Source organism: Pan troglodytes, chromosome 6 (assembly GCF_028858775.2).
Source record: "Pan troglodytes isolate AG18354 chromosome 6, NHGRI_mPanTro3-v2.0_pri, whole genome shotgun sequence".
NCBI lineage: Eukaryota > Metazoa > Chordata > Mammalia > Primates > Hominidae > Pan > Pan troglodytes.
Genome location: NC_072404.2, coordinates 27,476,779 through 27,492,126, shown reverse-complemented (window position 1 = coordinate 27,492,126; position 15,348 = coordinate 27,476,779). Strand labels below are relative to the sequence as shown.

Sequence of the window (15,348 nt, the reverse complement as noted above, 5' to 3'; positions counted from 1 at the left end):
ATGCAAATTAAAACCACAGTGAGATACTATAGCAGTCAGAATGGCTATTAAAAAGACCAACAACAACACAGATGTTGGTGAAGATGCAGAAAAAAAAGAACTCTTATACATTCTTCGTGAGAATATAAATTAGCACAACCCCTATGGAAAACAGTATGGAGATTTCTCAAAGAACTAATAATAGAACCAGCATTTGACCCAGCAATCCCATTACCAAGTATCTACTGAAAGGAAAATAAGTCATTGCATCAAAAAGATATCTCTACCCCTATGTTTACTGCAACACTATTCACAATAGCAAACTTACGGAATCAACCTAAGTGGCCACTGATGGATGAATGGAAAAAGAAAATGTGACATATATATACAATGGACTACTACTCCACCATAAAAAAGAATAAAATCATGTCTTTTGTAGCAACATGGAGGGAACTAGAGGTCATTATCATCAGTGAAACAAGTGAGACATAGACAAATGTCACATGTTCTCACTTATAAGTGGGAGCTAAACAATGTGTACACATGGATATTGAGTGTGGAATGATAGACAATGGAGACTGGGAATCATTAGGGGGTGGTAAGGGGTGGATGATGAGAAATTAATGGACACACTATACATTGTTCAGATGAAAGATACCCTAAAAAGCCCTGAATTCACCATTACGAATTCAATGCAGGTAGCAAGATTGCACTTGTACTTCATACAGTTATGCAAATAAAATTTAAAAAAATTTTAAATGAAAAAGTCCAATTTACATAAACAGCAAAATAGTAGTTACCAGAGGCTGAGGGGTAGAGGGTTTGGGGAGCTATTAGTCAAAGGACACAAAATTTCAGTTGGGAGGAGTAAGTTCAAGAGGTCTATTGTACATCATGGTGACCTCAGTTAATAACAAAATAAAATATTTTTGAAAAGTGCTAAGAAAGTACCTTTTAAACATTCTTACCACAAAAAAAAGTGAGGTAACGCATATGTTAAATACCCTGATTTAGCCATTCCATGATACATACAGATATCAAAGCATCATGTGTACACATAAATATACAGTGTTTACCTTTCAATTAAAATTTAGAATTTTAAATAATGGAATATTTAGGGGTAAAGATTACGGTATCTGCAACTTCCTTTGAAATGATTCATAGATACAAAATGAATTGATGGATGGTTATAGGGTTTGATAAATGACATGTTATAAAGAAAATAAAACAAGATATTAATTGTAGAATCTAAGTGGTAGGCACACATGTTACAAAATTCTTTCAGCTTTTCTGCATGTTTGAAAATTTTTCTTATAAATTACTGAGGAAAATGTATTAAATAAGTTGTGTACCACACTGGACACCATCATCATTATTGTCATAGCACTAACAGCAGCAGCAATAGCCAGCCCTTATATAGCACATAAACTAAAACACTATTTAAAAATAGTATTTGGCCAGGCACAGTGGCTCATGTCTATAATCCCAGCACTTTGGGAGGTCAAGGCAGGTGGATCAACTGAGGTCAGGAGTTCGAGACCAGCCTGGCCAACATGGTGAAACCCTGTCTCTACTAAAAACACAAAAATTAGCTGGGCATAATGGAGGGTGCCTGTAATCCCAGCTACTCAGGAGGCTGTGGCAGGAGAACTGCTTGACCTGGAAGGTAGAGGTTGCAGTGAGCCGAGATTGTGCCACTGCACTTCAGACTGGACGACAGGAGCGAAACTCCATCTTAAAAAAAAAAATAGTATTTTCCATATACTAACTAAGTAATCCTTCTAATGATCCTACGATGCAAGTACTGTCATTGTCCGTGTTTTGCAGATGATAAAACTAAGGCATAGAGTAGCTAAATAGCTTGTCCATAGTCACATAGCTAATGAATAGTAGAAGCTGAGATTTGAGTCTACTTAATCTGGCCCTGGATTCCTCTTTCTTCTTAATCATATGCTACAAGGAAAAAAGTTTTATCAGAACCACAAAAAGAAAGAAATCTCAAAACTATCCCAAAACAAGACAGATAGCTTATAATGGAAAAATAATTTGAATGACATAAGATTTTACAATAACAATAATAAAAGCCATAAGATAAATGGAAAAGTATTTTTCAGATATTAAAAAAACTGTCAACTTAGAATTCTATACCCAGCTAGATTATCAAAAAGGAAGTCAAAATAAAGACAAGGGACCAGAAATTTTCCTGTAACAATTCACCACTGCACAAACTCCTAAAATATATTCTATAGAAAGAAGGGAATTTAATTCACAAATAAGGAATCAGGTGAAAAATAAATAAAAAATGAGCAAAGTCATTGGTAAATATGTTGGTAAATCTAATTAAGATCTGAAATAATAATACCACTCCCACCATAATTAACGGATAATTTTTTAAAAATAAGGTTTAAATGACTACATGTAAGATGGGGAGTGGAGAACAGAATAAATGATCCTAAGATTCTTGAGGAGAGACGTTAAGATCTATTAATGATTAACTAGAATGTAAGTGCCTGAGTGGAGGAACATCGCTGCTAGAATCACAGAACCTAGAGCAGTGCCTGATAAGAAGTTAGACAACCAGAGTAAACCGAAACAAAGGAGAAGTAAGAAAATAAATTCTGGTATATCCATATAAAGAAATAATATTCAGTCACTTTTAGTGTGGATCTGATGTATATTTATGACAAGAAAATATGTAGATAATATATTGAGTGAAAATATAAAGTAATCAAATAAATGTATGGAATGTAAAAGAATTTTTTAAAATGTGTATGTATAGACACAGATACATAGCTACATAAATAATTACACTTATATATAAATAGCTACAGATTTATACATGTTTATACCTATAAACAGGCATGTCTATACATTCATAAAGACAAAGATAGTAAATAGAGAAAAAACTTTTGATGTTTGCATGCCAAAATGTTAATAATTTTTCTCCTGAAAATGAATTTATGGGTGTTGTTTAAATGTTATGTCCCTTTTCATTTTCTGTGACTGTATTTTCTTTATCATCTTTAACAGCAAAAAATAACAAAGAAATAAAAAAAGCTGATATAAATAATAAATAGCCATAAAACATCATTTAACCTTATAAGCAATAAAACAGTCTAGAAACAAAAAAAAGACAAGTTGGAGATAAGAGTTAGAAAAAAAATAGAGTAAAATAAGTAGGAATATGCTTGTAGAAAGATTTAAGTTTGAGTAGTGATTGAGGATAGCTGAAATTTAAAAGAGGATATTATTTTAACCAAGTATTTTTAAATGTCCTTACTTATATGCATAATGAAAATGGTCATAATAAAAGCATAAATATCAATAAATTAACTAACCAGAGGCTATTTTATAAGAAAGGCATAGCAGAATTGCATTTAATTAATTATCTCAGTTATTTATGTCCATGAAAAAAAATTTAACTACTCAGCTTCAGCATCCAAGTGGTAGTTACTAGAATTGCAAAGATGGCACCGTAGGAAGAAACCAGCCACTTCTTTCAATTGAATCCTGTAACTTCAAGCCTATTAAATAGAAACAATTACCTTATCTTCCTAAGAGTGTAAAATCAAGAATTTCTTTTTCCCCAAAAGTAAGTGGTACAAAAACTTCTTTAGTAATATAAATAAGTTGGGTGGTCACTATGCAAGATTGAAAGAGTAAAATTAAAGGGAATAATCCACACTTGAATCTTCAAATGTGTTAACAATACAAGGATCACTCACTATCTAAATCTATTTGATTCTCAAGTTATTGAAGTAAAAGTACTGCTAAAGCAGAAAAGGGGTTGATGAGGAGCATTGGGAAGCATTCTAACTCAGTACCAGGAAGAGGGTACAATCCTACCAGGTTCACTTATAAACTGTGCAACATTGGGAAAGCCACTTCATATTTATGGATTCAGATTTTATCCACTGAAAACCAGAAGAGTAGACAAACTAATACTTAAACTCCTTTTCAAGCCTAATATACTCTGATTCTATAAGACCAAAGAAAGACTACATCTCTGAACTGTTATATAGCTCACAGCACATATTAAGATGAAAGACTTAAGGAAAGGTCACAGGATAACTGGGATCAATAAAATAGAATTCAAAATAGATTATTTTTCAAAGTTCTCATCTGTAATTTATAATTAACAGAAAACCAAAGCCCATGAAAATATTTGCTCTTGCCGAGCCAACCTCCACCATTTTGAATAATGCAAATCATGCACATATTTTCTAATAAATACATGATCTGCCTAGTTGGAGAGTCTTACACAGAAGAAAATAAGCATGTACAGTATCTAGTATGAGTGCTATCCTAGAGCCTTAGAAGACAATAGACATGATGTACTTTTTAAAAACCAATATAGAAATTTAGAAGGGTACCACAAAGGTAAAAAATGATTTAACAACTGATTGCTAAAATCTTCCCAGCATAGTATTTTGCACACAGATGAATGAGTAAAAGAATGAATGAAGCAAGCTTACATCTTGAAGTTCCTTTATGTCTCAAAATCACAAATCTATATAATACCTGTTTTTTATGGAAATCTTTCAGGGCTGTTTCGTAGCCTTCTTCCAGTCTACTGAAGGCTATTCCTACATCTGTGGTCCACCATATTTGTGAGCTGGTTAGTGCAACTTGAGCTGGGAAATCAAAAATCCACAGTTCCCTAGGTTTTTCCTCGTAGGCCACTATGGCTTCTGTGATAGAATGACGCACCGTTTCTTGCATAGTCTGTTCAAGTTGCAGAAGCCATGTTTCCACCTTTGGAAGCAAGTTGAAATGTTATAACACAGGCTTAACTATGGGAGGATAATTTCATCCTCCTACTGGCTCTAAGGCCACGCAGAGGGTAATGCCCCAGGTGGATTCATTTTAAACCCAGGTAGAAAACTGCAAGAGGCATAACTCAAAGGGGAAAGTGAACAACTGATTGGTGAAATCTTTCTCCTACAGGAACCTGCCTTCTCCCAGGAATAATGCTCATCTGACTTTACCCACCAGCTGGCTAACAACTTTCCACAGCCTAAACAGAAAAGGGGTTCTTCACTATTCATTTCTCAGCTTTGAAGGCAAGGAGGTTCTAGACCAAGATTCCCCTCTGGTAACACACAGTGTTTTCAGAAGCCAAACATCACAGACACCTATAGAGGTATGAGTCATATTCTAGAGCTTTAATAATAAAAATTCAGTTAAATTTTTTTCTATTAATTTTTAAATCTACTGAAAATTCTTCTCTAAAATCTTCATATTTCACAGTTTTAAGATAAAATGTTTTCAGCAAGTACATTAATTATATTCCCTACTGGCTCTAATCTTCACACTTGTCAGAAATTAGACCACAGGAGAGTATTAGAGATAGGACAACTACTGACTTGTAAAAATTAATCTTTTTTTTTTTTAAATTGAAGCTTAGTTTGCGCCCACAAATACAACTTAGCCCAGTTTCCATCCTGTTCAAATGTATTTTGTTATATTAATCCAGGTATTTATTTCCTTGGGATATCATATAATTAAAGTGATACATATATTATTTGCAAATAATTGACCATAGCAATAAAAAGTGACTATAATAAATAAATACCAAGAATCACATGAGAGTCTGAAGATGATACAACTGACTTCTTCCCTCACCCCTGTGAAGAGAGCAGCAGCATTCCTAGAACCTCTGAAGAATTGGAATGGAGTGATAAGTGGTTAATGAGCTGACAACCTCCTCTCTTGAAAGAAACAGGAAACACTGCTCTGGAAATGGCCTCAGTATCTCTTCTTAAGGGCCTTCCCTCTGGCTTCACAACTGTGCTTTGTTAACATGCATGAGTTCAGATTAACCGAATTATGTCAGGTTGTTCTGATCTAACCAATGGGGTCTGGTATCTCTGCCTTAATAACTAAGGGTAACTTTTAAGGTCATCAAGCAACAAGTTCCCTCATTAATTCAGTCATTATTGTATGTCTCCTGGATACCCTGGGATCCATATCCTCCACATGGCCACCTGTTCTCAAGAACTTTGCAGTCCATTTGGGAAGACCAAACACACATATATGTCAATATGTCAGCTCACGTACAGATGACTGTGCCAACAATGGCAACCTAACTCAGTATGCTTTGAGAACTAAGCTCTGATGAGGTGCTTGCTGGATCCTTCCCTTTTTGGCACTTCTCAACCAACCCCCTATAACAACAATTGCTACCTCCATTATTATGTGCATATCCATTTTCTCAATGGGCCTAAGAGCTCCTCGAAGACAAGGGCCATTTCGGAACTCCCCAAAGCCTGACCTAGCATCCGATGCATAGTAGGTATTCAACACTTGCTGAAGAATATACTAATGGACTAAATTGGGGTGAGCCAATTAAAAGAGGCAGAAATACAAAAAAGCACCAAATTAAAAGCATCTTTTTATAAAACAAAGGCAATTAGAGGGTGAATTTGTATATGTTTACAAGTTTCTAGCATAAGTTGCTTATACAGAATAAATTAGAGCACTATAAAAACTTTCAATATCAAGGGTTCCTGCTAGTGACAACCACATCCATCAATTGGACTATCCCCCTCCGGGCATCATGCCAGTCGGTGAGCAGTTTGCTGGGAGGGAGCAGACAGCAACACACTTTTGTCAAGAGAGTTTATGGCAACTTTTTCTAATCATTATAATATCATCCTAAAAAGCCCAAGAGATCAAAAAATATATTTTAATCAAAGTATTCCACCATCTGCTTCTCCTTCATTTGGCAGGATTTTTCTGGTACAATATTAAAAAGCAACAGAAAGGAGTAAAGAAAACCCTTGTGAAATAAGGTTGCCACTCACATTTCTGCAAATACTTTCAGGAACCCCTGCCCCAACCCAAATGGTTCTCCACTAGACACTATTCCATCAGTTACTCTGTGGATTAACCCAAGCTACGCAAGCTTCATCATAAAAAGATGCAATTCCCCTAAATCATCTGAACACACCAGAAACGCTTTCATAAATCATAATGAGCCATTCTTGCGGATAACTGTTAAGAATATTTTTGAGGTATTTGGCTGTGAGAGGAGAGAATATGCTAACTTAACTCTGTGCACATGGTAATTAGAGTACAGGACATCAGCTTGCTAGACTCGATCAACTTTATTTATGAGGAGCCATTTATAACATTCACAGTGGACTACTGAACCACAAAGCCTCTTTAAAACAAGCTTTATTGCAAGGTGCTGCTTCACTATAACCCTTCTCTGTTCTCCGAGCAGTGGTGAAAACAGAATATGCTTTGTAGCAGACTCAGTCACTGAGTTGCATTTGCTACTAATTCTGGGGTCACTCATTCAATCTGTGACAGTTGCTTCTGTCTAGCTCAATTCCTAGCGTCTCTGAGACCCTGCTGGGTGCCAAAGCCACATGAGTAGAAACTGGGACGCATGGCAGAAGAGCCCTCTGTCACAGTGGATACAGATAAAAAGGAACCTCCGAGCACAAAACTAAGCAGAGCCTGATTTGACCTGGGTTGAATTTTTTTCTTGTTCAACTCAACCTTCTAAGAGTATGCTGAAAATACTCCCCTAGCATAGAAAACCTCATAATCAAATCTTACATGGCCCACACATTCACACTCGGCTTGGAATGGGACATACTCCTTTTCTTTGCTGTACATTCCAACTGCCCTGTGTGCACAAACATCCTGATTGTCTTCAAACTGCAGATCTGCAATGCTGTCGAAAAGTTTGGCAAGGTGACATGTTACCTAAAATGAGAATATTAGAAAAGATAAGAACATTTCTTACTGTAGGTATATTCTGATAATCTAGAGATGATGCCATATGAAGTCATGAAACTTTATGGAGTTAGAGTTGTCTCAAAATGTTTTCCCTCAAAATAAAAGTCACTTCTAAAATATCAGAGCTTGAAAGGATCTTGGTGGAGAAGTGGCTAGTCACTCCGGTCAAATCCTCACATACTGGCTGATGAATGCTTACCATGAAAAGTGACCTATTTTCTACTTGATGACTGGATGCTTACTGACTTCTCTATCTGTACCATATTCCTGTAGACAGGCATCCTACTGGGGCTTCTGTAGTAAAGTTTTAAAAATTCAAATTCCTAGCATTAGTGTACACTATGAAAAAGCTATTAAAATGTCTGAAATGAAAAATGTCAATTAGAAAGAATTTTACTTTTGGGGGAGATTATCTGTAAACACGCACTTGCCTTGATACTTTGGTGAGCCCCACAGTATCCTTGGTACATAAGAAAGATGAGTAGGATTTCTCCCTTTTCATTGATGAGGAAATTAAAACTAAAATATTAGGTAAATTCTCCAAGTTGACATAACTAAAAGTAAGTGGACAGTTAGACAACGAATCTATAATTCCAGGCCACATCTATAAAGATCAAGTTCTTCTGGTGTCATAACCTCTTACATCCTAAGTTTTGCATTCTCCAATACAAAACCAGTAAATAGCACATTGAACTCTATGCGGGCTCCAGACAATTTGGGGGGAAAAAAAAAACCAACAACAACAAAGATCAGAACAAAGACAAAACATTAGCATTTATTTTGCAGAAGTCAGTTTGAAGAACAAAATCTAACTGGCCTCCAACCGCAACCCCAGAATGAACAACACTTATTCATCTTGTTATGTTAGCACAGACCAGAACAATCCTCCTCTGGGGAGCACTGCCCTGTGTTTTTCTCGTGGAGGAAAGGAGAGAATGACATGTGTTGTGTAGGTAAATTCACACCCAAGGAGACAAAAAGAGAACAGACTTTATTAATCAGGGAAGTTACTCTATCATCTCTCTTGAGGTAGACTGAGTAAAGGGCAGGGGCGGCCCAGAAGAAGTATCAGAAATGGGAATACATGTTCCCTTGTTATTCATGGTGCAAATAAAAGCTGTTATTCATGGTGCAAATAAAACAGTTTTGTGGTTCCTCAAAAACTTAAACATAGAATTAGCAATGATCCAGCAACTCCTCTCCTAGGTATATACCTACAGAGTTGAAAATAGGAACTCAAACAGGTATTTGTACATCTCTGTTCATCGAAGCATTATTCACAATAGCCAAAAGGTGGAAACAACCTAAATGTCCATCAAATGATGAATGGATAAACAAACTGTGGTATATCCATACAACGGAATATTGTTCAGTCATTAAAAGGAATATTACTGATACATGCTACAACTTGGATGAATCTTGAAAATATAAGCTAAATGAAAGAAACTAGTCACAATATACCACACATCGTATCTTGTATTATCCCATTTATATGAAATATCCACAAGAGATAAATCCATAGATACAGACAGCAGATTGGTGGCTGCTAGGGGCTGGAGGGAGGGGTATGAGAAGGTACTGCTTAATGGATAGCTTGATGAAAATGTTTTGGAATTAGATAAAAGGTGGTTGTGAATGTACAAAATGCTATTGAATTGCATACTTAAAACAGTTAATTTAATGTTAAATTTTACCTCAACAGAAAAAAATAAATATGAGCTGCTGATAACCAGAAGATAGGGTGAAGCAATACAAAACATCTCCAAGCACACAGGCGCCACTGCTGTAACAAACTTTTCTTGAAATGCAGTTTAACCGGACATGAGAAGTATACCACAGCAACTTCTAGAAACAATAGCAACCTGCCTCAATTTTCTGCATGACAAGACCAACACCAATATTGGTAAGGAACTTCTTTAGGGTGATTTAATCTTTAAAGCTTTCAGCCTTCTCATTTTTGCTGTACATGCAGTTTTAGTATCAAAGAAAATCACAGCAAGAAGTCCTCCGAGTTTAAAATAGATGAGTTTTTGAGACTCTCGCTTACTTTAAACACAGATAGAGCGGTAGCTGCCTGATCACAGCTTGGGTTCTATTCTCCTCCATCCCTGTACATTACCCAGAGGATATTAATATAGAGAAAGTCTCCACTAATCTCATAATTCACTCTCCCAGCTGAAGTGGCCAGGAAGTACACAGATGTTGAATGGCTTCTACTGTGTAATGGGCCTAGATAATACTCAAATGAAAAGCCTTTGGATAAATGAGCCTTCAGCCATCAGACACCCTCACACATTACTGCTTGGGTGAGAAAATAATTTCAAGAACGTCTGGCTCTGTAGTAACTCAATGACCAGGAAACACAAATCTTAGGCAGAGTTCTCCTATTTCTTATACATGGCATAGTTGAAGTTAGATGTTTTCATACTGTCTTCTATTTAAACTTTCTGAGGGAACAAGACTATTTTTTTAACTCGTGTGGCCCCTGTTGCCCTCAGATTTGTTCTATTTTTAATGAGATCGCTTCGTATTTGTTAACCCAAAATTAAAATTCCTTCTTCCCAGTGAGCTGTTCGGAAAGGCCTTTCATTTTACAACTAAAAAGAATAGATTAGGCTGGGTGCAGTGGCTCATACCTGTAATCCCAGCACTTTGGGAGGTCAAGGCGGGTGGATCACCTGAGGTCAGGAGTTCGAAACCAGCCTGACCAACATGGTGAAACCCTGTTCCTACTACAAATACAAAATTAGCTGGGCAAGGTGGCACATGCCTGTAATACCAGCTACTTGGGAGGCTGAGGCAGGAGAATCACTTGAACCTGGGAGGCAGAGGTTGCAGTGAGCCGAGAAGGCACCACTGCACTCCAGCCTGGGCAACAACAGCAAAACTCCATCTCAAATACATACATAAATAAATAAATATTAAAAAACTAATACTTCGCAGGCCCCTCTTTTGATAGAGAAAGGATATGAGCACCTCAAATCATTTTTTAAAAAGAACCAATAACTCACCATGTATTTTGAGTAGGTTTCTAAAAGATTAGTGCAAAAATTGAATACAGGTAATCCTGACTTTGCAGAATAGCACAAAATCATAAAAATGACCACACCAGCTGAAATCACATTATGCAATCTGAATGATCAATGGGAGAAACCTATGATGGGTCAATGATCTTTACAAATTTGTGTCAAAACATTAAAGCTTCTCACTGTTGGTTATAAACATACAGGGAGATCAAAAAAATCCATAAACTAATATTTTGTCGACTGCATTTTAAAACACTAAACAGTTTCGTTGCAGAAAACTTGAGTTATTTGAATAGCACTTGCCTCCTTCTCCTCTTACTACTTAAGGTACAGAACAAGCATCTTTTCTCTGCCTTGACAAACTCATACTCCCTTTGAATTTATATCCGGCCATCAACATTTTACCTTTCAAGCATTCAATGTCATGAAATTTCTTGTAAGTCTCTTCAATGTGAAGTCAGTTTTTGTTGTTTGGGAGGTTTGTTTTATTTAATATGTTTGTTTTTCCTGGCATCACTTCCTCTGGTACATCTTCATTCTTTTTGTCAAAACCACTGTTGTCGTTTATGTTCCCAAGTGTATCTTCACTAAGTTCCCCTGGCTGCGTATCACTCTCTGTGGTGTTGTCTGGTCATCACTGTCCGTCAGCTCTCTCTTCTGTGACTCCCATCTATGTCTGATTCCATTTTTGCTTCTAGCATTATCAATTTTCATTTCTTTGCTACACTTCCAACTTTGTTACTATTTCCTTCTGTCCATTAACTAATGAAAAATGTCATGTAGGTTCATCATAGAACTACAAGCTTAGCTGTCTGTGTGTGAAGTGAGTAAAAGCAGCACAGTGGCTAATCACTGACAGAATTAGAAAGATGTGACATGACTGTCACAGATCATGATGCACATCTGTTACTTAGGCAGTGATTTTTGTGGGCTGGAGAGTTAGTAATCAACTATGTGCTTTATGAAATCACTCAGAGTTAATTTACCATAGTAGCTGAAATTTGAACCGTGTTGCCAGGGCACTGGCATTATTTAACCAAACCTTAGTAACTGAAATTCATAAATATCAGAACTCTGCACAGGGAGAACCTCTTATGAAATAAAAGAACTTACATTTATCTAATTGTAAGTAAACTGAAAATACCTAATCACTAGCTAATTTTATAATTTAAAATGCATACAGTGATCAGTTGATCTACCGTCATGACTCACAGCTACTGTTCACTTGGAAAACAAAGGGAAAAGTGGCACGCGCCTATAATTCCAGCTACTCCGGAGGCTGAGGCAGAGAATTGCTTAAACCTGGAGGGGCGGAGGTTGCAGTGAGCTGAGATCACTCCACTGCACTCCAGCCTGGGCGACAGAGCAAGACTCTGTCTCAAAAAAAAAAAAAAAGAAAGAAAGAAAGATGAAATTACTACAGCTTACAATTATATTCTCAAACCATACCGCTTGCTTTCTGCCTATATCTAAGTTCGTATTTGCCCTATCTACCTAAAGATGCTGCTGCCGCTTATTAATGGGATAAAATATACACAAACCCTAGTGCCACTCCTGCCTGGTGAGCACCTCAGGACTCATTCATATGTTTTCATTAACTAATTTATTCATAATGACAATATTCATAATAATATTCGTAAGAATATAAATCATGACCAAAATATGGGCAGTCCTGGTCTTTTGTGGATGATATTCTCTAGAATGAGATAAAAGTGAGTCCATGATTTTTACATGTGTAAAAACTTAAGTCAATGTGTCAAAATAGTAAATAGTTGCATGTGTGTGTTTTTTTTTTTTAAATAACAGTTTTGGGCCGGGCATGGTGGCTCACGCCTATAATCCCAGCACTTTGGGAGGCAGAGGCAAGTGGATCACCTGAGGTCAGGAGTTTGAGACCAGCCTGGCCAATATGGTGAAATGCCAACTCTACTAAAAATACAAAAATTTGCTGGGTGTGGTAGCATGCGCCTGTAATCCCCGCTACTCTGGAGGCTGAGGCAGGAGAATCGCTTGAACCCGGGAGGCAGAGGTTGCAGTGAGCTGAGATTGCGCCACTGCACTCCAGCCTGGGCGACAAGAACGAAACTCCATCTCCAAAGAAAAAAATAATAATAAAATAATAAAATTAAATAACAGTTTTGGTGATAGTACAGGGAAATAGGCATGCAATATGGTTAAGAACCTAAATTGGAAAAAAAAAAAAAAAAAAAAAAGGCCTTCTAGAAGCTAGATAAATCAGTATGGCATATTCATAAAATGAAACCTCTTACAGCTATGAAACATCAAATTGTAGAGGAATATTACAATTTTGATTAAGTATATATGTTATAACTCACAAACACAGACACATTTAAAAAACTATAATAACTCAAAAATAGCAATGAGTATATTAATCTCAACTTTTTAATGTATTTCTATATTTGTCAAACTTTCAATAATGAACATGCAATTACTTACATAATCCAGATTTGCTTTTACCAAAAATAAAATCACAGTATAATATTTTGTAATTTGATTTCTCACTTATTACTGTAACTTAAACATATCCATATATCAGTGCATATAAGGTTGATTTGGTGTTTCTTTCATAAAATGTTTACAGGCATAAATTGTATAATTTTATGTAAATGTGTTCACAACACAAATGCTGGGTTTTTTTAAAATAAACTTTTGGAAATTGGAATACATATATGCAGAAAAATGGGAAAAAATCATGTGTGTACAACTTAATAAATTTTAACAAAGTAAGCACAGCTCTTGTGCTTACCACAATATTAAGGAATAGAATAGTCGCTGGGCATGGGGGCTCACGTGTGTAATCCCAGCACTTTGAGAGGCAATGCAGGCAGATCACCTGAGGCCAGAAGTTTGAGACCAGCCTGGCCAACATGGCAAAACCCCATCTCTACTAAAAATACAAAAATTAGCTGGCCACGGTGGTGCACACCTATAATCCCAGCTACTCAGGTGGCTGAGGCATAAGAATTGCTTGAACCCAGGAGGTGGAGGTTGCAGTGAGTTGAGATTGCACTATTGCACTCCAGCACTCCAGCCTGGGTGACAGAGTGAGACTCCATCTCCAGAAAAAAAAAAAAAAAAAAGTAGGATACCAGCACCCGTAAGACTCCTCATGGTGCATGCCAGTTACTATTTCTCTAAAAAGGGGCATTATCTTTATAGAAGTGAATTCACATAGTACGCACTCTTCTGCATCTGCCTCCTATAGTTCGATATTATGTCACTTGAATTTATTCATGTTATTTGGTATACCACTAGGTTTTCTTCATTTTTATTGCTATGTGGTATTCCATTGTATAAAGACAATACAATATATAAATATATTTAGCCATTCCACTGTTAAGGGACATTTAAATTGTTTCCCATTTTGGACTATTATAAATAAAGTGGCTATGAAAATTCTTGTATACTTCTTTTGGTCCATCTATGTATTTCTGCTGAGTGTACACTGAAAAGGTGAACTGCTAGATAAAAATGTATGATATATTCCTATTTAGAAAATGCTGTTAAACAGTTTTCCTAAGTAGTTGTACTAACTTATAATACTGGTGGCTAGATATGAACATTCCCATTACTCCACATCCTTTCCATTGTTTAGTGAATTTTAATTTTAGCCTTTGGTGTTTAAGCCAAACAGACAATACCTACTGCTTTCCGCATTTGGTATATAAGGATATTGAGGTTCAGAAAGGTTAAGCAATAACAAAGCCTTTGGTTTGATCTTGATATCTCATTGTATGAGCAAGTATACGTGTTTTTTGAATCCAAAATCATATCAACAATTTAGGAAATATCTACACAAATTAAAAAGAGAAGGGAAAATGAATACTTTACTGGGCAGAGTATTTTAAGTAAAGAGAAACACATTAACTTATGATGTTTTCACCAATCTTCCCAAACTCACTGAAGTCAAAACAATCATATCAAGGTATTCAAGAAGGGAAAAAAATTAAAGAAATAAAGAAAACAAAAACTTGGATTAGTACTTGTTTTAATCAATTCTTTGTTTTGTTTTTAAATTTCAAGTAAAATATTTTATTTTAAATCAGTAGCACATAAAGTCCTTGATACTGATGAATGTATATCCACATACACATATATAAATATGTAAATACATAACTAACATATATTAATTAACTTTGCAGTATAACAAAACATGCCAAGATTTACTGGCTTCTTCATCAGCCACAACTGTGTGTGTTGGTTTTGGGTTGCCTCAGCTAGTCCAGCTGGGCTCTCCCACACATTTGTAGCCTGCTGGTGATCGGTGGCTTCTCTCATGTGTGTGATGGTTGCTCAGCTGATAGCTTTGGTATAGGCATGTTCATCTCATTATTCACCAGGCTAGGGTTGACTCATTCGTGATGGGATGGTTACAGGTTTCCAAAGAGCAGCAAAAGGGCAAGTGATGGTATACAAAAAATTTTCAAGCTTTTGCTAATGTCACAGTGGCCAAAACAAGTCATATGGCAACCCAAATGGAGAACTAGTATCTAGCCTTGATCAATACGGCCACATCACATTGAAAGGGCATGGATACAGGAAGGGAAGGAATTTGTGGCCAATTTTACAT

The 15,348-nt window shown here is 36.2% G+C and overlaps 1 protein-coding gene across 1 annotated transcript in view; it reads right to left on the bottom strand.

Moving 5' to 3' along the window:
- The window catches only part of DNAH11 (dynein axonemal heavy chain 11), a 363,428-nt gene that overhangs the window by 237,321 nt on the left and 110,759 nt on the right, over window positions 1-15,348 (bottom strand). The window contains exons 29-30 of the mRNA XM_063815260.1: window positions 7,549-7,698; window positions 4,501-4,734 (exon numbers count right to left, since the gene is read on the bottom strand). Of these exons, the coding sequence (XP_063671330.1) occupies window positions 4,501-4,734; window positions 7,549-7,698 (384 nt within the window). The remainder of the gene's footprint in view (window positions 1-4,500; window positions 4,735-7,548; window positions 7,699-15,348) is intronic.